This window comes from Cotesia typhae, unplaced genomic scaffold (genome assembly GCF_013202065.1).
Source record: "Cotesia typhae breed Kobodo isofemale line unplaced genomic scaffold, CoteBio_Ctyphae scaffold_152, whole genome shotgun sequence".
Classification (NCBI taxonomy): Eukaryota; Metazoa; Arthropoda; class Insecta; order Hymenoptera; family Braconidae; genus Cotesia; species Cotesia typhae.
In genome coordinates this window covers 6,160,184-6,181,717 of record NW_027423776.1, presented here as the reverse complement: position 1 = coordinate 6,181,717, position 21,534 = coordinate 6,160,184, and the positions used below count along the sequence as shown (strand labels likewise).

Sequence of the window (21,534 nt, the reverse complement as noted above, 5' to 3'; positions counted from 1 at the left end):
AAAAATAATAATTACAATAACCATCAAATAATCCCTTTAAGTTAAATCCAGAAATAAATCCTAACACACATTTTAAATTTTTATTAAAAATCACCACAAACATTGGATCGATTAATCAGCATCAGTTTATTATTCTTCTGTTCTTAGGCCTTATATATATATATATATATATATATATATATATATATATATATATATATATATATATATATATATATATATATATATATATATATATATATATATATAATATCGGTTAACCGCACGTCACATCCTGTCTTATATATTTATATAACATTATATTTTCTCGCAAATCTCGAATGTCTAAAAATGTCAAGCCCTGGCCCCGTATCATGTTACTATTTGTCGTTTCCTTCGTCCGGTTGTCATTAAAACCGGCACCGACACTCGACTTTGATTCACTAAAAACAACTTTCGTCTGTACAACAAATTTATTAAAAACAAATAAATTTAAAAATTGAATAATCAACCAAAAATGATCTTCAATTCAATTTCATTCACTGAATTGGCTATTCCAGGGACTGTCGGGGTCAACATGGAACCCATCAGCCAAGTCCTAGATGTCGTTGATGCTTTCATCGTCGCTGTCATTGCGATTACTCTGCGGACTGTCATCCCGAGGCGGAGGACTCCTTTCCAGGCTTTTGCTCCTCGCCCTGAGCGCTACACGTTCCAGATGTTCCCGTTCCCGGTCTGGCATTATCTCTGGACTTTCGCGGTTGTAGTAGCTGCTAAGGCTGGAGAGACTCGAGCTGGCCGCGAGGTTTCCAAGGGGAACATTTGCACTAGGACCCGCAAGCATCTGCATCGGCGGGTAAAATCGGTGGGGCATCGGTTTTTGCAGCGTTACTGCGGCTGCCGCTGATGCTTGTCTGTAGAAGAGCTCATTTGGTGGAGGTACTCCTACTGGTGCTCCAGGATACCAGTAGGAAGGCTGCGTCGGCATACCAGCTCGGCCGGCGTACACATTTCCGAAGGACACGTAATTACTTGCCTCGGCAAGGATTTCGAAGCTTACTATCGTTTGTCTTTTCCATTTTGTTCTGAAACAGAAAAGTAATTTCTTTTTAGAATTTATTTTATTTGCTTGAGTTTTGACTTTAAAATATTCTTTTGTATCATTTCAGTGTTCGGGTATTATATAGAGTATTTAGTACATAATTTGTTATTTCTTTCTTTTTATCGTCGATTTTTTTTACCCCGATAAAAAATTTTGCCATTTATGCATAAGTTTTTAAAGTAAAAATATATCCTTAAATTTTTATTTCAAATTTATTAATATAAAATTAATTTATTATAGATCATGGATCAAAACTAATTCATGCTGAATTATTATTGTAATCATGATTAAAAATAATACTAACTAGCTGCACTTAAATTCATTGAGTACTAAACAGTGTTAAGATTTGATAACTATACTTTAGAGCCAGTTTTCAATCCAAGATAAATTTTCATCTAATGTAAAAATATATTTCACGTATATTAATATACAATAGCAATAATGATTTTATTCTAAATTAAAAAAACTAGGCTTACAGTTAATTGTTTTTTTTATAGATTTTCTTAATTCAAGAAAAAAAAATTAAATTTTTAAACTATACTTTGTTAGAAAATGATTGAATAACTATTAATGAATTTAAATGTATAATAAAAATAGATACTAAATGAAAAATGGAGAATCCGCCATATTGAATTACCATTTAAAGATTTTATTAAACCGTAATTACAAAGCAAATTTCTAATTGATAACAACATTTTTTTATCTACTTGCTAACAAAGTAACAATTAACAGTATTTTTAATCTAATCGTAAATTATGGTTCGAGTAAAGGTTAGGTGATATGAGTAAAAACTAACCTAACAGGTTAGTTAATCAACATAAAAATTGAGGTTACGTTGAGAAGCTCATACAAAGTAACCTATGAATAATAAAAATAAAAACTGATGATTATAATATTTATTAGTTTATAACGAAGCATAATATCTGAAATTCAATAAAACTCTAGTGTAGTTTTATAATTCCGGAAAGCGATAAAATAAATTCAAGAATAAGCAAAAAATTAACGCTCGTTAGACGTATTATTACGATGTTTGTACTGAGCATGGAGATTGCGGGACTGGTTTAGACCTAACGTGTAAAATCAACGGAAGCTTATGTACGAATCGTGTGTGGGGTGACTTTTACCGAGTATTGAGGGTGATGTGTGCGGTGGATGATAGCCGAGTGGGTGGAGTACTCTTGAAAGCAATCCTATGAATTGCATCGAGTAATCACAATTTCCACTCCCTCATCTCTATAAATACATATATAAATGTGGATATATGTAGAGTAACGTTTAGCTCTCCCTTACGTCCCACGTTGACCCACGACCCGTGTATGTAAATTATCATCTGAGAAAATTACGCTAAAACGGAATGGCGTGCTAGCAAGTGGTTACGTTTGCCACACTGCGGCCCTTATTATACTAACAAATAGCCCATGGAGTTCAGTGGCTAATCATCACGTATCATGCCACGCACACTGACGCCCAGCGCTTTTCCACTGTCCACTATCAACTATCAACCGTACTCTCCAACGCCGTGCTAATAGCATGAAACCAAAGGGAGACAACCCTAAGCTACCGATCGACCTATCAGCTTACGATCTTCATTGCAAAATAAATAAATACTCAGTAATAATAATGTGCTAAAAAAAACTACTGGATTTGAGAAGAATAGTCTTCAAAATTTTATTCTTTTTTTGATATATTTAGTTGGAATTAATTAAATTTATTCTAGGATAAACAGAGATTTTTTTAAAAGAGTTTTTTTGGTTGAAGAGTAAAATAAGTACAGTTAACTCCCTCTAAAGGCACTTGCTCTTTAAAGGTTACTAGTGCAGAGATATTGTTCTACCCTGAATTTTAAATGGCGTATCAGAATTGAGAGATCAAGCGTACCTTTGAAATATATGTGGGAAAACTTGTTTTACACAGTAAAAAATTTTGTGTTAAATACTTAACCCTTTTGTGTTAAATATTTAACCCTTTTTCGTGTTAATTTAAGACAATAAATATTAAATTTACACATAAAAGTGTTAAACATTTAAGACGAAAATTTTTTGACGTAATGGCGCAAAATTTTTTGCTGTGTATATTGCGCATCTAGAGGGCACGTCGGGGAATAAATACGTATGGTGGGGATCACGGGAAAGAGCACTTTTAATTTTTATTATTGCTTAAAAAATTATTTAATTTCTTAATTTAAGAATTTTCCTATCTTTAAGTAAATTTAACTTAGTATAAGAATTTTTCTGATCAATTCTAGAGCATGGAATTTTTTAAAATGATTTTTGTAGGTCAAGAATTTATTTATTTTTTTCTTTAGTACTTATTTTTCATCCAAGAATGTCTTCGTTATGGATTAAGATAGTAACATTGGCTTAAGATATTATTAACTTGTTTAAAAATTGTCAAAAAATGAAATTATTTGTAATTGAAGAGAATTTTTTTTTCTTGGTTAATTAAAGTTGAGGATAATAAAATAAATATCCGTTAGATGCCAAAAAATTGATACAGGTCAGGTGCGAGAATCTTGATCTTCATAATATGTAAGTATGATGACTCGATGATTTGGAAAATTCGCAAGGGTATGGTATTAAATAAAAAAATATAGGCCACATTTAACATACACACCCTTTACTATGATCTACGATCACGATATACGGCATCGAGGTACTTATTCATTGGAGCATTGTGATATTAAAGTCGTTTATGAATTTAAAACAGGCTGATCATTTCTCATGTCCGTGTGCGGTTTGACGTCGAAAAAAATCCCCAAGTATAATAGAGCAATGCTCGCGATTATGTGATGAGTAATGTTTTTTAATACTCGGTTTGCTATTATATTGCTCCCCTCGTGTTTCGTATCTTGTACTTTACTTCTGAAGGAGGTTAAGTTTAGATAGTTATATTATTATTTTTGGTACTCTAAAACACCCTTAATTGGCCGCGTACCCTCAGTGCACTCGAGCGTTATTGATTTATCACATGAGATATGTTTTATATGAATGTCTCGTACAAACGGTTTATTTTTATTGCCAAACAATGAATTACTATTGTAATTGGTGGTAATAAGAAGGACCAGTTCTTTCTTAAGTAGTTGAATTTTTTTATTTTTTTATTTAGCGAATAAGAATTTTTTAAACAAGGATCTAGTCTAGTTAAATAATATTTCGAGGGTATTCTGACGTAGCTTTGTACCCCAGAAAAGAAAAGAGATTTTAAAATATTCTTAGTTATTATCAAAGTTTGATCATTTTTTTATTTAATTGAATAAAAATGTAATTGTATCAACAGATTTACATTCATAATTAATGGATTAAATTTCGTTAAAAATTTTACTTAAGTTAGATTCTCTTAAATTACAAAACATGACAATATTTTTGAATGTTTGGACATTGTAAGTTCAATATTTAATTAAAATTTTTATATGCAGGGAACAAATCAATGTTACTTAAAAATTTGAATCATATTTTATCGAAAACAGTAAAAATTTTATATCTCTTATTAATTTAAAATTTTGAACTCGGAAAATCATTAAAAAAGCTAAATAATTAATGAATAAATAAAATTTAAACGGAACCTATAATTTAAGTAGAATAAATTAAATTTTTTCTTTAAAATCCGTCACTAAAACAAACTTCCTGGTCGGTTAAATAAATAAATTCAATTACCACCGACAAAAAGCGAAATCCTTCAAAAAAGCTATTTTAATTACAACACAAACAATTTTTTACGTATAATTATGATTAAAATGAAAATATGAGCATATTGCGCAACAAAGCAACGTATATATGTAATATGTAATGTAATATTTACAGGAATACGTTATTAATTTGTCGTTTATTGAGTAAACGAAGTATTTAAATAATAGTAGTAAATATAACATAATACATAATATAACATACACTTGGATTTAATGTATTTATAATGGCATCACCAGTTTCTGGTTTCAAGTTTGCGGTCTACGGTCTACCATACGTCACATTGATACCTACAAGCACGCAATAACAACTGTAATAATAATAATACTAGTAACAGTGTAGTTTTATAATAGTAGTCCGACGTATTTGGAGGAAAAAGTTAAAATTAAAAAAAAAAAAAACTAGATAATAAGGGGACACATTTGATAGTAATTATCTAAACTAAAATGTCTGTTATTAAGGTTCTATCGTTAAGCGCATATGCTTGATGACAATTACATAAGTAGGGGACGCTGACAGTGACGCTAACCTCAAACTATTAACTGTAGTATATTATATCCTTGGATAGATACCATAAGTTGGAAATTACAATAAATAAATGCCTTCAGCTCGTGACTATTCTGATAATAAATAAATACATAATAAATAAATAAACGGTATCGAGTTATCTATTAATCGTCGCGTTAGCTGCTTGTCCACAAATTGACCAAAAGATACCCTATCATAAATAATGCAAGACAGCAATATTTCAAAACGGTATTATATTATTGACTCGCGGTTATATGCTATGGATATATATAAGTTGCTCGTGAGTAATGAGGCCGAGTTAGGAGATATTTTTAATGAAGAGAAAATTATATAAATTTTGATTTTAATAATTATTTAGGAAAACTTTCAGTAAAGCATTAACAAAAATGCTAGTTTTTGAGAAAAAAAAATTTTTTCAACTTAAAATAATATTTATAAAGAAAATTTTGAAACTTTTGCAGAATAATAATCATCATTTAAAGTTTCGTAATTTTACAAAATTTTTGAAATTTTAATCTAATTGTAACCCGTAAAAGATTTTTCTGATCCTGCTATGTATAAAAATAAAAAAATAATTCATGAAATATTTTATTTTTTTCTAGAATGAAATTACCATGTATTGAATAAAAATTAGATTAGTAGTTGATTCAACTGAAAAACAATTTCAAATTAGTTCCGTGAGGTCAAAATAATAATTTTTATTGTAGAAATTAAGACCTTAGAAATTCAACTCTCTTATAAAGAGAAGATTCAGCGACCATGCGCTCTCTGTCGGAGGTTTTCAACACTAATTCAGTAGAAAAATGAAATTGACGGTCTAATTAGCAATTGGTCTAACTCTTTATTTTTTAGAAGATAATTTTTTAATATTTTGATACAGCAATAGTTTAATTATAATTTATTTGAATGATCTAAATCAAAATATTATACTTCTATTGGATATTACACCTCTAAGTTGTGAATGAGCGAGCAAAGTCGAAAGACGTATTTGTAATTTTGTATTATCATTGAATAAACGTAAACTTAAATTAAAAGCTATTTCCTTACTTTAGCAAAAATAATATTCATTAAAAAAAAAAAAAGATCTCACATAAATTGCTTTTTAAAGTGACAATAAATGTTGAACTAATTGTTTTTATGTAAAAATGGAGTTGGGCAATTTGCTAATTAGAACATAGATGTATGGAAATATCACAGTTTATCAAGCCAAAATATGTCCATGCATGATTTTGTAAAATGTATAATTTTATGTTTGTTTATGGTAGAAGTAAAAATTTCTTGTTGATATTTAAAAGAAAATACACTTGAATAATGATTAAAATGAATACTTGTTGATTAAATTATATATTTTTTTATTTAATCACAAATATCCTTCTAACTTGCCAGTACTTAAAATGTATGAATAAACAAAAATGTGTATATTATATTTGTATTTACGTAGATTATTAGTAAGACTGTGGCATGGACTTTAGTAAAACGAGAACGCATTACGATAATGATCGTGTGTGGCCGTTATAACGTTATAAGGATTGGTGTACAGTAGCGTGGGAAGTGAAGCCAAAGTCTTCCTGGATCATCCTCGAGAGCAAGACTTATAGCACACAAGGTAGAAAATTCTCACGGTGGATGGCTATTGGACTGTAGTGTCACTCTGATGCAAAGCGCAAGTAGTAAGGACCGTAGGAAATGGAAATCGAAATGGAAGTACAATTCACATTTGCAGGGAAAAAATTCCTCCGATTGATGCTGAGGTAATCGTTTTTTTTTTCTTCCTTTAGTTTTTTATTCTGTTAATAATAATTCATATTTATTGTCTGGTTTACGGTATATGTATTATTAATTTACAGTCTTGAAACGATCTGTCATCGTCTTTCTCAGGAGCCGCTGACTCTTTAATCATCAGATGGGAGGTAATAAATTGGAGAACAAGAAATATTAAATCTAAAAGGATAATGGTAAAAAATAAAGAATTCGAAAGAGGATAAACCAGCGTGAATAACGTGTAATAATTTTCCTTAAGGTTCTGTACTGTCGAGTTTACTGGCTCCAACATTCAAGAGTATGAGGCATAAGGTATAAGGCTGTATATATACGTCATCCGTCAACGTTCTCGTCTAGCAGCAGTAGTCGATGCGTGTAAGAGGATCCTGCCCTCGGGACGGACTCTTATAATTCTAGAGTATTATGCGGTAGCTGGTTTTTTACCGGCTGACGGTTTGGTTTTGCCTTTTTTCGTCAAACTATCTATTTCTTAGATTTTTTAGTTTGTATTTTAAGATTAGTACACGAAGTGAAAAATATTGTCAAAATTACTATCCAACGTAACCTTGAGTGACGTTTCGTCAGAAAAACAGTCCGTTTAGTTGATTTTAGGTAGTATCCTCAGTTATAGAACTACCGGTCAGAATTTAATTAAATTTGGCATACTAGTACACTATCATAATATAAAAAACCAGTTAAATTTTTAAAAAGCTTCAGAGAACCGAGAGAAAAATATTAATAATAAAAAAATGTTTGACTTGATTATTGATCCTTGTAAAAAATCACAGGTTTTATTTTATTTTACAATTACCGTTCAGATTTCAGGGGTTTGAATTCCACTTACTAAATATTTATAAATATACTAGTATAATTTGAAAATGGAAGTCAAAGATATCTAGTGTGATATGTATAAAATAATTCCAAAGCGCAATGGAGAGTTGATGTAAAGAGGAATTGAAGGAGGAGCTTTAATTCAGACGCATTCTCAGCAGCCAACCGTGTTTGTATATACAGTTGAGAGTCGAGGAAACAATCACGACGACATAATACATAATATACAACAAAACATTAAAACTCAACTCGTGCATTAAACGTCACGCCATCTCATTTTGACCATACGTCCATATACTCGCGTCCGTGATTAGCTGATAAGTCGGAACGATTTCTCGGGGGGGTTATTTAACGACCCGTAACGATTGCCCGCCTACAAACCTTCGTGGAATATTGTGTGAATGTTAATAGTTTTATCAAAATTGTTTTTGTTCAAGTTCAAATTATTTTCCTTGAAAAAAATTTTTCTCATTTTTAAACTAATATTGTCTAAGATTTTAATAAATAATGAGCAAAATAAAATTTAGGCTTCAAAAAAACTTTAATTAATAAATAGAAAGTAATCTTTAGTAAAACAAATTAATTTAAAAATTTTTAATACTATTTTATAAAAAATCCAAAATAAAATTTTCAGCTCTTACATCCGGGGGTTTATTTGCAATTAATAACAAGAAATATCCCCGACACTGATGTATTTTCTTTTTATAAAATAAAAAGCTAAGAAGCAACATTTTAAATTAAAAAATGACTAATTACAAATTTGCTAGATTATAATAGTTTAATTAATGTTTCAAAATAAACGCTTAGTCACTGGCGCCTGGTTTTATACCGTGATACTGGCCCTCAATTTCCAGTCCTGGTCCTCAATCGGGGTTCAGTTTCTTCAGCCTTCAACCTCAGAATTTAGTATAATATAATTAAATGAGTAGAGTATTAAAGTGTACACTATAGCTGGACTAGAAACTCGGGACAAGCGATTAGTCAGGTTGTCTTGTAGTTGTTATTACCTAAATAATGCCGGAATGAATCCGAATGACTTGGTGGATGTTGTTTTAAAGACGCCAGTAAAAACATAATATCTTACATAATGGATAATGGAAAAACAAGTTTAAGGATAAACGAGCTTGACTGAAAATAATCCCAGTTACTTTTACCAGAATAACCGATTAAAGTGTTTAGTTATAGTTTAAGATGATGCGTTTAACTTGTTAAACGAGAGCCTTTTATCGAAAGCCGCGATTTTCATTCTCTATTTAGTCACGGGTTTCCGTTCGAGGATCAATAATCAACCGACACAAATTTACCCGAGACGAAAGACGGTAACCCCAACAAACCAAAACCTTCTGTTCATCGGGATACACTGAGTAATTATTCCCGAGATAAACTTTTGTATAATCAAGAGTATGATGATAATGTAAAAAAGAACTTCTTGCTTCTTATTTCTTCTTCTTTTGAGCAAAGTTTACCCCTGCAGAAGCTTAACCTACACCGATAATTTACCATTTCTTTGTTCTCTAATTATATACATCAGCAGCCGCCGTTCGCTGAAACTTAAGATCGGCTTCAAAAGTCTTTAAAGTATATACATTGTACCTAATTAAATATAAAACTAAAACTGAGTTTTTGTTTTTGGCCTTTTTTCTCCGATCTGTTTGTATAAAGACGATTATTATTATAATAAATTAAAAAAAAAATACCTTCTATTTTGGTACCACGTTTTGACCTGCGTATCCGTTAATTGTAACTTGGCCGCTAACTCCATCCGATCCTGAACGCTCAGGTACTTTTGCCGCTCAAAACTCTTTTCGAGTGTTTGGAGCTGGTTGTCTGTGAAAGCCGTCCGCGCTTTGCGCTGCTTTTTACTTGGCGGTGAGTTTTGGGAACTGGAAGAAGACTCTTTTTGATCGTGTTCCTCTTTAACACCTGAAATTATTATTAGATTATTTATTTTGGTAAAAGTTTTGTAAGTTGAGATATTTTTATTAATTGGATGAAGAATCATTGTTGTTAGATTATCAAAATTGTAATGACGTGAATAGTTGTGTTTATGAGTGGGAGTTACATTTTTTTGTATAATCATAATATCTAATAACTGCGGCTATTTCGTGACTACCTGCCCCTACGATAATTACCTTTATTGACTTTTCTATTTATAATGTCATATTTTTTTGATATTATAATTTTATGTTAACTTTATCGTACTACTTATTGGGTGATTATTTATTAATTCATTATTACTCTCATGAATTTTTTGAATTCATCCCCTTTTATAAACGGTGGTTTTATAAAATAGAAATGATTAAAATATACTGTTGGAAATTTGATAAAATGTAATTAGAAAAAAAAATTTGAATGATTTTTTGGTTTTTATTCAGAATGTTTTTTAAAAAATTTGGATAAGGATTTGTAAAAATTCATTAATATTTTTTTTCTAAATCTCAAGAAAAAAAAAATTGGATAATCATTTTGTATTCAATACATAGAGAAAAAAATTTTATATAAATTCATAGAATTAAAGACAAAAAAATTTGTTCTAATTTTCAAAAAGAAAAATCAAGTTACAAAATTTTTTAAAAATGTTTTATCAGTTGAAGATTCAAAATTGAGAATGTAAACAATAAAAATTTTTTCTATACTTTCTATATTTTTCGGAATAAATGGAGTATAAAAATTTTTCTTAATTTCGAAGCCATTTACATCCGACCCAAAATCCAAAAAATATTCCAATCCGAAAAATGGCCACTTATATTTCAATTTCTTCCGGAAATTGAAGTTCTATTATCTAATTTTCCCTCGTTTCCCTCCAATTTTAATCCTATATAAATCAATAACTCAAAACAAAAGAGAAATTATTAATAGCTTCCCGAATTTACTCTATAATAATGTTAAATTAACTTTGTCGAGAAGTAAAAGCCCGAAAATTTTATACAATTTTCAACAAACAAAAAAAAATATCTCATCAAGAAAAACTTTAAATAAAAACAAGCTTAAAATTTAATAGCAATAACATTAATTAATAATAAATAAAACTACATTTAATCCAAACAAAATAATTGATTACTTTCTTGCTCATTATTTCGTTTTACTTTATTATTTTTGCGCATACCACTCGAGACACGATTGGCTGAGTTGCTAAATTGGACCACGCAGACGCAATAATCGCGTGAATTAATTTTAACGACGTGGGTGTGGATCTCCACCATCGTGTACTTGATATACACATATACATTCTTATATGTTTATTCGAGTCAAGTTGATCCATGTTAAAAATTTTATCATCTATTTTTAAATTTACATTTCCAAGCTTATCTTTTGAAGAATTTTTTAACCAAAAAAAAATATTTTATACGAATGAAATGATGTAAGAAAGAAGACTCAGTGCTCCTATTGCATTAAAAAAAAAAAAAAAAATTCTCGAGAATTAAATCTCTTTCCACGGGGAATGGTTCGCAAAGACTCAATCGTGTTGTAGCGGGTTGATCGATCGGAACCGGCGGATAGTTGATAGCCGATATAGCCGGGAGTCGAATAGAGGAAAGCTATATATTGTGCTGAAAAATAGAAATAGAGCTAATAAAAAGTAAAATAAAATGAAGAATAAAAAGTCAGTCAGCGCTGAGCATGAGAATTGAGATTGAGTTAACTCAGGCGAAAGCGCGGCTCTTACTCCCCCGTTTGATCGGACAGATTCGCTTGAACGATCTGACTCGGCCACCATGTTGGGAAATGGCGGCCATTCCTCCGGAGGAAAAATTCTCGGTGGATAGTCTGGTAGATAGGAGAAAAACCCTCCGGGAGAAAGAAAATGGGAGAGACTACCCGCGGATATTCACCACACACACGTAGCACATTGCGCTGTGGATAGCTTAAGTTCGAGAAGAAGATAAAGAGTAAAAGGCTGTAAGAGTTTTATTGAGGGAAAGGGATGAAGAGGAAAATAAACTTCTTGCACTGAAACGGAGGTTGGAAAACTAAATTTACTATGTGATACACTTAGAGAAGTCCCGCTGGTGAGTTTTCTTTTTGAGACACTTCCAAGACGTTTGTCGGATAGAGTATACCAGAAAGGAGAACTTTTTCTTATATTAGTGAGTTTTTCACGTAAGAGATAAATATACAAACATATATTCACATGCAACTTGAGTTACTTGACTCTTTTAAATAAGTCTTGCTTGCTGGTATTTTCAATTTTCAATCCATGAAAAAATTTTTTATTAGGCTATATACGTCATTTAAAATATCGTATCAAATAAAAATTGATTATGTGGTTAATTAAACTGAAAATCAATGTTAAGTAAGATTTTTAAAGGAGCGGAAGAATTATTTTTGTTTTATAACTTAATATATTATATATATCTAAAACTCAATTCTCTGGTATTGAGAAGATTCAGCGATCATGCGCCGCCTATCGGAGATTTTAAACACTATACTAATTTTAAAAAATATTTATCAAGTCATATTAAGATATATCAAGTCAGATATGTTTATTTATGTGGTTATATACGAAAATTAGCCAAATATGGACTTATGTAACCACATATGGTCATATATGGCTTGATATAGTCAATTTATAAATCAGACCATATACATTTTTGTAAAATGGCCATATACAGTCATATATAACTATATTGAAAGATTTTTTCACGAGAAAATAAATGAATCCATATATATGTGTAGGATAGTATGTATTTTCCTTGGACATGTAACTCATAAAATAATAAAATAATAGCGGTGGAAAATAAAGAAAAAAAAACAATGCGACTCATAATGATGATTAACGGATGTTTATCAAACAATTAAATCACTGCAAATTAAATGTGATGTATGTGAAAATGATTGCGTAAGTTGAAAACTAGTCTCATGGATAAATGTATGTATGTGTGTATGTATAACTATGTGGGTAATATATATAAATAGAGAGTAAAGTCAAATTGTCGAACGTGAAAAGGTAGAGCGTGAAAAATGAATCGGCATTCATGAGAGTTTACCCTCTCGAGTAGTGTGTTCTACACGCTCTACCGCAACCCCTGGATGGGATACTATGTGGAATTTTTTTATTTCATACATAGCACACAACGTCGGCTGCTCTTTGGCCCCTAGTCAATACCTACTCGAATCTGACCCCAGTTATTGTGTGTTACCTTTCGACACCTCGGGGACTGCTGTACATTTTTATTTATTTGCGTCTGAGAGGGAGAATTGGCTATTGTCAGGTTTTGATTAGCGAATAAATGTTTTGTGTTGGTACAGCTATTTTATAGATTTGACGTTTGGGGATGGGATGAGAAATGAGGATGAAACTTTGGCTTTTATTATATTTAAAACAATGAATTGCCGAGAAAAATCATCGTAAATGAATATTTTTTACTGTACTTGAAATATTAAGTAGTAATTTTGGCATCATTTTTTTGGAAAATAATAGAATTTATAGAATTTTTCTATAAATTTTAATGATCAATTTTTTACTTGCAAAATTTATATACATTTGTAGTAATAATTGATAGAGATAAAGATTAGCTTGGAAGAATTATATTTCATTAAATCTTTTGTAAATGAAAAAAAAATATTAAGTCTACAAATAAAAAGTTGCCAAACAAAAAGACCATTAGTTCAAAAATTACGATTAATGGCACACAATAAACATTTAATTTGTGATTTATCGATAAAAAATTCTGAAAAAAGACTCAAATATTCTTCACGCCTTATCAGAATTCTACCGGAAGTTTATTATTTAGTTCACCGCTCTACACGTGAGAACTTCTGGGCACTTGGCCACCTAGCGGCCGTCCTGGAACTATCTAAAGCGTCTCCATAAAAACCAATCGCACTACTTTCTTTCCCTATTACCGCTTAATTGATCAATTTAAATTGTAAAAATAATTCTAAAAATAAAATAAAACTATTTGGCGTGCAAAAAATCAATCAAAAGTAAATTTCATGCTATTAGTTAAAAAAATGTTGATAAATTGAACCGAAAAAAATTTCTAATGGTTACATATCTGAAATAAATGATTTCTATTCTGGGTATCTGTGTCATTAAAGTTAAGTATTACATTTAATAATAAAAGATGAAAGCTAATGTTTGATTTGTCTGCAGGAATCGGCACCACACCGAGTACACGAGTCGAGATTCGAGTGAAGGGGCTCTTAGTTCTCTTACATTACATTAGCCCGAGGTACCACACTAATATAACTAATATAACTGGGTACTAATACCAAAACTACTCTCATACTGACAAGTCTTGACTTTTACACATACATGGATACTTTTAGTCACGCAATAACCCTGTTAGCGAGTCACCAAGTGGTTGGCTGGGCTCTGGGCTGTTCTGTTAACGTTCACAACTAAAACCACATGTTATATTGGATGCGTATGTACGAAGGATCGCAACTACGCGGGGAGTCCAGTGAGTTTGTCCAACAGCAGGGTGCGCGTTAGTAACCGCGTCGATTTGTGTATTATAAGTATACATGTGTACACATATATATTTATATTTATATTTATATGTATGCAGATACTTATTTATTCAAACATGTAATCATACACAACTCTATACTACTGGCTTACTAGCTATTTTTTATTGCAGACACTCATGGATCGCTCGCGTGCCAATAACATGTATGCATTTTCCAGTTCGATCTAATACTTTATCCTTATATATATTAATGTTAATTAATAGCAATGGTCGAGTGTAGGGCCGCTATTGGACTATGGACTGCCGAGCATTGACTTTTATACTTTTAAATAAAAGGCATTTTTATTAAATCCCATTTAAATACCTTTTTTTTTTATCAACTAATGCAATCTAACTCCTGCATTTAAATATTTAAATTTTCTCAGTCTTCAGGCAAATAAAAGTTGCGCTGAAATTATTGCATGGTTAAGCGAATTATAAACTTGAAAAAAATATTGCCCAGGGTAGAACTTTAAATTGTACTTTTAGATTTAGCATATGGCTTTTAATTTATATTTATTGTATAGAAATGTATTAAAAAGAAAAGTTATATTCTTTTTATAAAATATGAAGGGAAATTTTTTTTTTTCATGAAAAAGTTATTTGTTAAATAATTTAAAAAATTTTTTTGTTGACTATTTTTTAAATCTTGATTAAAAATTTGTAATATTAATAACAATCTAAATTTAAAAATAAATCTTTAAAATTTAACCCTTCTAATATGGTGTAAATGATAATACAATTATTAAGCTTGGGATTGAATAGAGTTAAATCTGTCCAGAGACCAGGGGCAGGGAGCTGTTGCCCTCAACAATGTGGGGTTAAGAGGCTTTCGCGAATCTCGTTATCGGTGTTAAATACACATGCAAGTATGTACGTAGAGAATTTACACGACTCCCCGTCTCCCGGCCAGACTGCCCACACACTCAAGCACATGCAACATACATGTATACACAACCTACGACCCCGTCAGCATTCACCGGTGACAGCGTTCCGTCTCGACAGATAATGATGACTACGTCTGAGTAACATCGTGTTCGAGGATCATTAGCATTTTATTTTAATTTTGAATTTGAATTTCTGTTATTGTAATATTAAAATACTGAATATAAAATATAAGTACTTTTAATTTTACTTTAGCTTATTATTACAAGTAAATGGTAAATGGTAAATCTTTTTAGTAAAAAATTTAATTTTCTATAAAAAAGATCTTCTATAATTTTTTCCTAGCTCAGATATTTTAGTCAAAAAATCAAGTTTAAATTTATACAACGAATTGCAATTTTAATAATTACAAAAATAAACATTTAAAACCTAAAATTTTCCACTTAATTTATTTTTTACACCATTGTCGCCTAGTAATCGTCACACATACTTATCCCGCGACGGTACAAGTCAAACTGTGATTTTTTAATTTACACTTCCGTACAACTGTCAGATTTAAAGCACCCTTCTCTGCGCGACGTTCACATATGCCTCGTTGACGTACATCTCTGTCCAAAAAATCAGTATTTATACATACTTATATATGTGAAAAAAAAATTAATCCTGCAGGTCAAGACGTTGACAAGCGTTAAACAGTCATAGCCAGATTCATAACAGTATTCTTGAGCGATCTCTAAACGCTTGCCAATCATTTCCGGTTTGGGGATTATAAATGGGACCGTGTAGTCCCGATCGTGACAATTGCTACGACACCTCTGCTTGAGAGTTGTTAGTTGTTGGTTGTTAGTATGCACGTATTATGCGCAGAAATACACAGCGACAGAGCGTGAAGCAAAGTCGGGTGCCTGATAAATACATAACTACAACTACAACGGGCAAGGCAAGCTTTAAGCGGATTATACTTTATTTGTACCCAAGCCCACACTTTATATTTCATATTTATATTATTCTTTCTTCTATTATTATTATTTTTATTATTATTATTTTATGAAAATGATTAAATATTTATGAAATTAATAATTTCGTATTTTTTATTAAAAAAAAAAAAAAAATATTTTAGAAAAAATATTAATAATATATCATTGATATATTTAGTCAAATATAAAACTCCAACTTACAATAAAAATTTTTTTTAAATGAAAAATAATTCCTTAAAAAAAAAAAAATAAAGTTTGTTTATGTTTAGTATTTTTTATTAAATAAAAAAAAATAATTAGTACCAATGACAATAAAATTTTTGTTGAGATTATCAAAAATTAAAAACGTCAAGATTTTGCTACTATTATTTTTTAATTTTTATTTTTATTAAAAAAATACAATATAAGATTCTTTAAATTTTATTATATTATAACATAAATATATACACGTTGATTTTTTCCTTTAACAGAATTACAGAGCACGCGCCTCTAAACTAATCGTAATCACGCTCATTAATTCTCTTTGTTGCCGTACTATACCTACATAGTATTAGTCCAGTCCCGTTTAGAGTAGCGTATTTTATGTCTAACCACGTTTTTGTTATACCACAACCGCGTCCTCGCGATAACGCGAAACAGCTTAGCTTGGTAGATAAAGAACGCGATTTTTATTGTGCAAATAAATATATTATATACATATAATATGTTATATACAGCAAGTAGTCTACAAGCTTGTTTTTACTCCGAGGTTTTTTATACTAATTGCACGGGTAATCAGTTGTAATCGCATGGGACGCTTTTGCCGCGTAAATGGTTGGATTTTATTTTCATGTTAAATGTGAATGTAAGAATAAAATATAATAATGGGAAAAAATTATAGAAGGGTTCTATCGGATACGGTTGAAGCTATTTTATGTCGTTTCATAGTATTTAATTTTACTGATATACGTGCAAGTGAAAAAAATTGTTTAACAAAAAAAATCAACTTTTAAAATTGTAAAATTTTTTTATGATTCTGAAAAATACAAAAATCTGAAAATTTTTTATTTTTTTAAATAAATTTTTAAAAATTTACTTGTAAAGATTTTAAATAACTGTAATTTTTCTAAAATCATTTTTTTTGCACTGATTTATTTTTTAAATAAAACCAAAAATTTTAATTATAATTTTATTTATAATCTATGATTTATTTAATTGAAATTGTGAAATTTATTGAAAAAAATAATTCATAATTATTCGATAAATTATATTATTTTACATAATTTTTTTTTCAAATAAATTTTAATAAATAAAATTACCAACTCTACTCCACTAAGTAAGAACCAAATTACATACAAACTAATAAAAATAAATGAATTTCCAATGATTTTACTCGGCGTTTTCCGTGTAATAACATATATTACTCCCGAAATAAAAAAGGGAGATCCGAGTTAAGGCTATTAACCACCGTGATTGTGTATATTTAGCAGAGATGACCATGTAACATCTTTTATGTTAAAACACACGCGTTTATATTAGTTCTTCCGCGTCAGGTTGTCAGGTATATATGAACCTAGAGTATACTAGAGACTGTGGGATATATATGAATGAAATCAGAAACAAAATGAGGGTCGGTAATTATAGATAGAACAAAAAGGACAAAGGAAGTCGAATAACTAATCTTAAATTATATTACCTAAACGTTTAAACGTTAATTTTTTTTTTAATAACTTAGTTTGATCAAGGAAAAAAATTTTTAACGAACAAAACTATTTTTTTTTTTTAATTTCATTGTCTTGATGAATGAAACATAGAATTTCGTGAATCACGTAAAATTACGATATCATATTAATGTGCAGGTTAGTTAGTTTTGCGTAATGTTAAAAAATTCGCAATAAAAAATTAAAAAATTTTTAAGTTCATATTTTGTAAAAAAATTTTTTATGGTAACTTTAAAAAAATTTTTAAATAATTTTTAACAGTGTATAGACATAGAAAAAAAAATGTATCATTGGAAAATTCTTTAAAAAATAATTTCTTGCTCCAAAATAATTTTTTTCTTAAAAATTTTTTTGACGCAAAAAATATTTTTTTTTTTTTTTTTTTTTTCAAAAAAATTTTTCAAAAAAATCAAAATGAAAAAAAACTCACCATTGGAAGACATAGAAGTGGCATCGTGGTGACTGGCATCACTGTCCTCGTCCCTTTTCCTCTTGATTCCGCCAGTATTCTTCCCCGGGCGAACACTGAGGTCCCTGGGAGCAGCCGGCGGACTCAAGGGTGGCTCCTGGCATTGCAAGGACGCGGGACTGGAGGCGTCGGCCAGGATATCAGTGATCATGAACCTCGACCTGTGCGGCATCGTCGTTGAGGCATTATCCGCGCGGTCCCCGTGATTTCCATTCAGACTCAAACTAAGATTATGACTATGACTATGATTATGACTATTATTGTTATTGATAACATCCGCCCTTGAGTCCAAGCTCAGCCTGTCACTTTCCAACCTGTGTGCCTCGAGACCCGGCATCCGGGTGAGATTCAACCCTCCGGCCCCGGCCTGCACCGTGATCCCATTCAACGCAGCTACGTGGTGACTCTGGTGGTGAACTGTCATCGCGAGTCGCGACCCCGGCTCAGGGCTTTTCGCTCTCTGCTTTTTTGTCGCCACCACGTCGCTACCAGAAGTCAAAATTTTTCCGAGAGTCTTCCGCTAAAGTCCAATTTTTTAAACCAACTATTTTTTTTTTATCAACACAAAAAACTCAAAGCTTCAATTATAAATGTTTATTAATTATTCTAACTGCGATAGTTAAATTATCATTGATTGGGGGCAATTATTATTAAAAAAATAATGTTAAGATCATGACTCGTTAATAAGAATGATTCGTTTGGCCGCGCAGCAATTAAGAAGGTGCGCTTGCTCGATTTCTTACTTAATTACTAACTGCCCACTTAACATAATTACCGTGCACAGAAGCACACCCGTCAGCCATTTCCGTTTTTATTATTATTATTATTTTTTTTTTGTTGCAAAAAGGGGTACCAGAGTCTATTAATTTAATTAGCGACAGTGATTTTTAAAAATCATTTTTTTAAATATTTTTATTCCAGTGAGAGATCACAATAATTAATCACTTATCACAATCAGTAACTTAATCACTTATTATTATAAATAATTTAACTTATTTTTAAAGTTTTTTTCTTTATTTAATTAAAAAAATTTTTTTTATTTCTTCCTTTATTAATTTATTTTACTTTAAAGTTTTTTTCTTCATGTAATTTTAATTTTTATCACTTTTTTCTTTGATTACAATAATAATTATTGTTTAAGTTTTTAATATTATATAAATGATTAAATAGTTTATAAACAAACAGTCACTTGAATAAATTTAAAAAATTCGTCAGTTCGTACTCCGATTTGTGCAAAAATGAAAAAATGAAAAAAATTTAATCACTACACATTTAAAAAATCACGTTAATTATTATTATAATTATCGATATTTAGGTTCAATTATTGGTAATAATAATACAAGCAACACTGAGAGTAATAAGAAGCGTGTGAAGGTTTCGATAGAGCTGACTCGACTGAACGAAGCGTTTTCGTAGCAAACGGCGGTAGCCCCTGAGTTCTGGGGCGGCCATACCGCGGAATAGAACCGCCCCGACTCATCCCCACCAGAGGGTAATCTCAGCCAATGCTTGAGAAAGACGGTAACGCTTCGGCCAATGAGCAACTGGGAAACCTCGGCGTTCCATCATCCGCGAGATACGCCCAAGTAATTTGAAATGTGTTTCAGCAGTAATTCGATATAAAATTGTAGTTAATATCTTTCATTATGGTCGGTCGTGCCGAGGAGGATTACTGGCGGGGGGCCAAGAAAAAACCCACTGAGAGTGACAGCCTGATATGCTTGCTGAGAATACTTTGCTGGGGAGGGTTAAGGTTAAGGGTGAAAAACGCTGGAGATGTGATAGGAGAAAAACATAATAATTAGTGAGAGCGAGCTAGCTTAGGTTTTACCAATTTAAGCGGGAGGTTATTTTCGACTGTGGTTTAATTGAGGTCTTTACACTTGAAAAAAATTCACTTGAATTAAACGAAAAATTCTTGAACCAAGAAAATATTTTTAAAGAGTTTTATTGTCTTAAATCAAGACGATAAAATTCATCAAAAATTTTTTTTTTGATTCGTTAAATTTTTTTTTTATGTAGGATGTTAAATTCTGACTTATAAAAATTTTAGGGGTTGTTTTGTGATTATTGATCATTTAAATGTAATTGGTATGAAGAAAATTTTAAGTGTTAAGTGAGTAAAGACTTTAATGAGTGCACATTTGATAATATTTTTTTAATTTAAATTAAATGTTGTTGAACATAAAGTTATTTTCATTTTAAATTCTAAATTATTTCTTACACAAAAATAATTAACCTGAAGAAAGAGATTCAAATGAAAAAATATTAAATTGAAAAAATTTTTTTTTTTTGTGGAAAATGAATATAGAGTAGCAAAAAAAGGAATATTTTAATTGTTGAAAAAAATTAGTTCGATAATAATTACAAAAAATTAAAATGATCATATAATAAGGAATAACATTTTTTTTTTATTTTCATTAAAAAAATTATAGTTCCACATTCTGTAAGAAAATTCTCATGCTAAATATTTTAAATTCAAGAAAACGTTTATAAAAACTGAATTATGATACAAAAAATTTTTTTTCAAGTTAAAAATTTTGGTAAATAATTTTGAAGAGATGAAATTTTTCATTTTTAGATGAAAAAAAAATTTTTTTAATTAATAAGTGAAACAGTAAAAAAATAACAAAAATAAAAAAGAACAAAAATTTGATTAGGAATAACTTATGAATATACATTTAAAAAAAATTGAGAGTGAAAAATAGAAAAAAAAAAAATTGTATATTTAATGAAAAATAAAGTGATAAAGATAGATGTGATAATGAAAATATTTAATAGTTTAAAACAGAATAAATAAAACATAAGAATTAATTAAAATGACTATTTTCGATCGAAAGAGATAATAATATTAGAATAAGCCATCTGGACAAGTTGGTTGTCATTTAGAGTAACACGGGCGGAAATGACTTGCGCCCTGCAGCAATATTTTCAGTTAATTATGTACATTCTTTACTTATTTCCGAGTACGAAGCTTTTATCCAAAGCAATCGTTCTGTGAATAGCAAATCAACTCTGCTGTCAATCACGGTCACGACATGCCTATAAAAGCGTTTACGGCATCACGCGTGCGACTGCCCTCCACTCTTTGTGTCGCTTTTGTTGTCATCGCTTATCACTCGATGATGCCCGATAAAAAATAACCCGCAAAATACTCCAAGATT

General features: G+C 30.3%; 1 protein-coding gene across 1 annotated transcript; it reads right to left on the bottom strand.

Moving 5' to 3' along the window:
- Positions 1 to 267: 267 nt before the first annotated feature.
- On the bottom strand, positions 268 to 19,373 carry LOC141535986 (barH-like 1 homeobox protein). The gene is made up of 3 exons (XM_074256181.1): positions 18,332 to 19,373; positions 9,582 to 9,807; positions 268 to 1,064 (listed from the first exon to the last, which is right to left on the bottom strand). Exons 1-3 carry the CDS (start codon positions 18,792 to 18,794, stop codon positions 578 to 580), a joined length of 1,176 nt encoding a protein of 391 aa, XP_074112282.1. The 5' UTR covers positions 18,795 to 19,373; the 3' UTR covers positions 268 to 577.
- Positions 19,374 to 21,534: the final 2,161 nt, after the last annotated feature.

Coding starts and splice junctions, on each gene's coding strand:
- LOC141535986 (XM_074256181.1), bottom strand. CDS start 18,794: ATGACAGTTCACCACCAGAGTCACCACGTAGCTGCGTTGAATGGGATC. Junction 9,808..18,331: donor CACTTCTATGTCTTCCAATG/GTGAGTTTTTTT, acceptor TAATAATTTCAG/GTGTTAAAGAGGAACACGAT. Junction 1,065..9,581: donor ACGTGGTACCAAAATAGAAG/GTATTTTTTTTT, acceptor TTTCTGTTTCAG/AACAAAATGGAAAAGACAAA.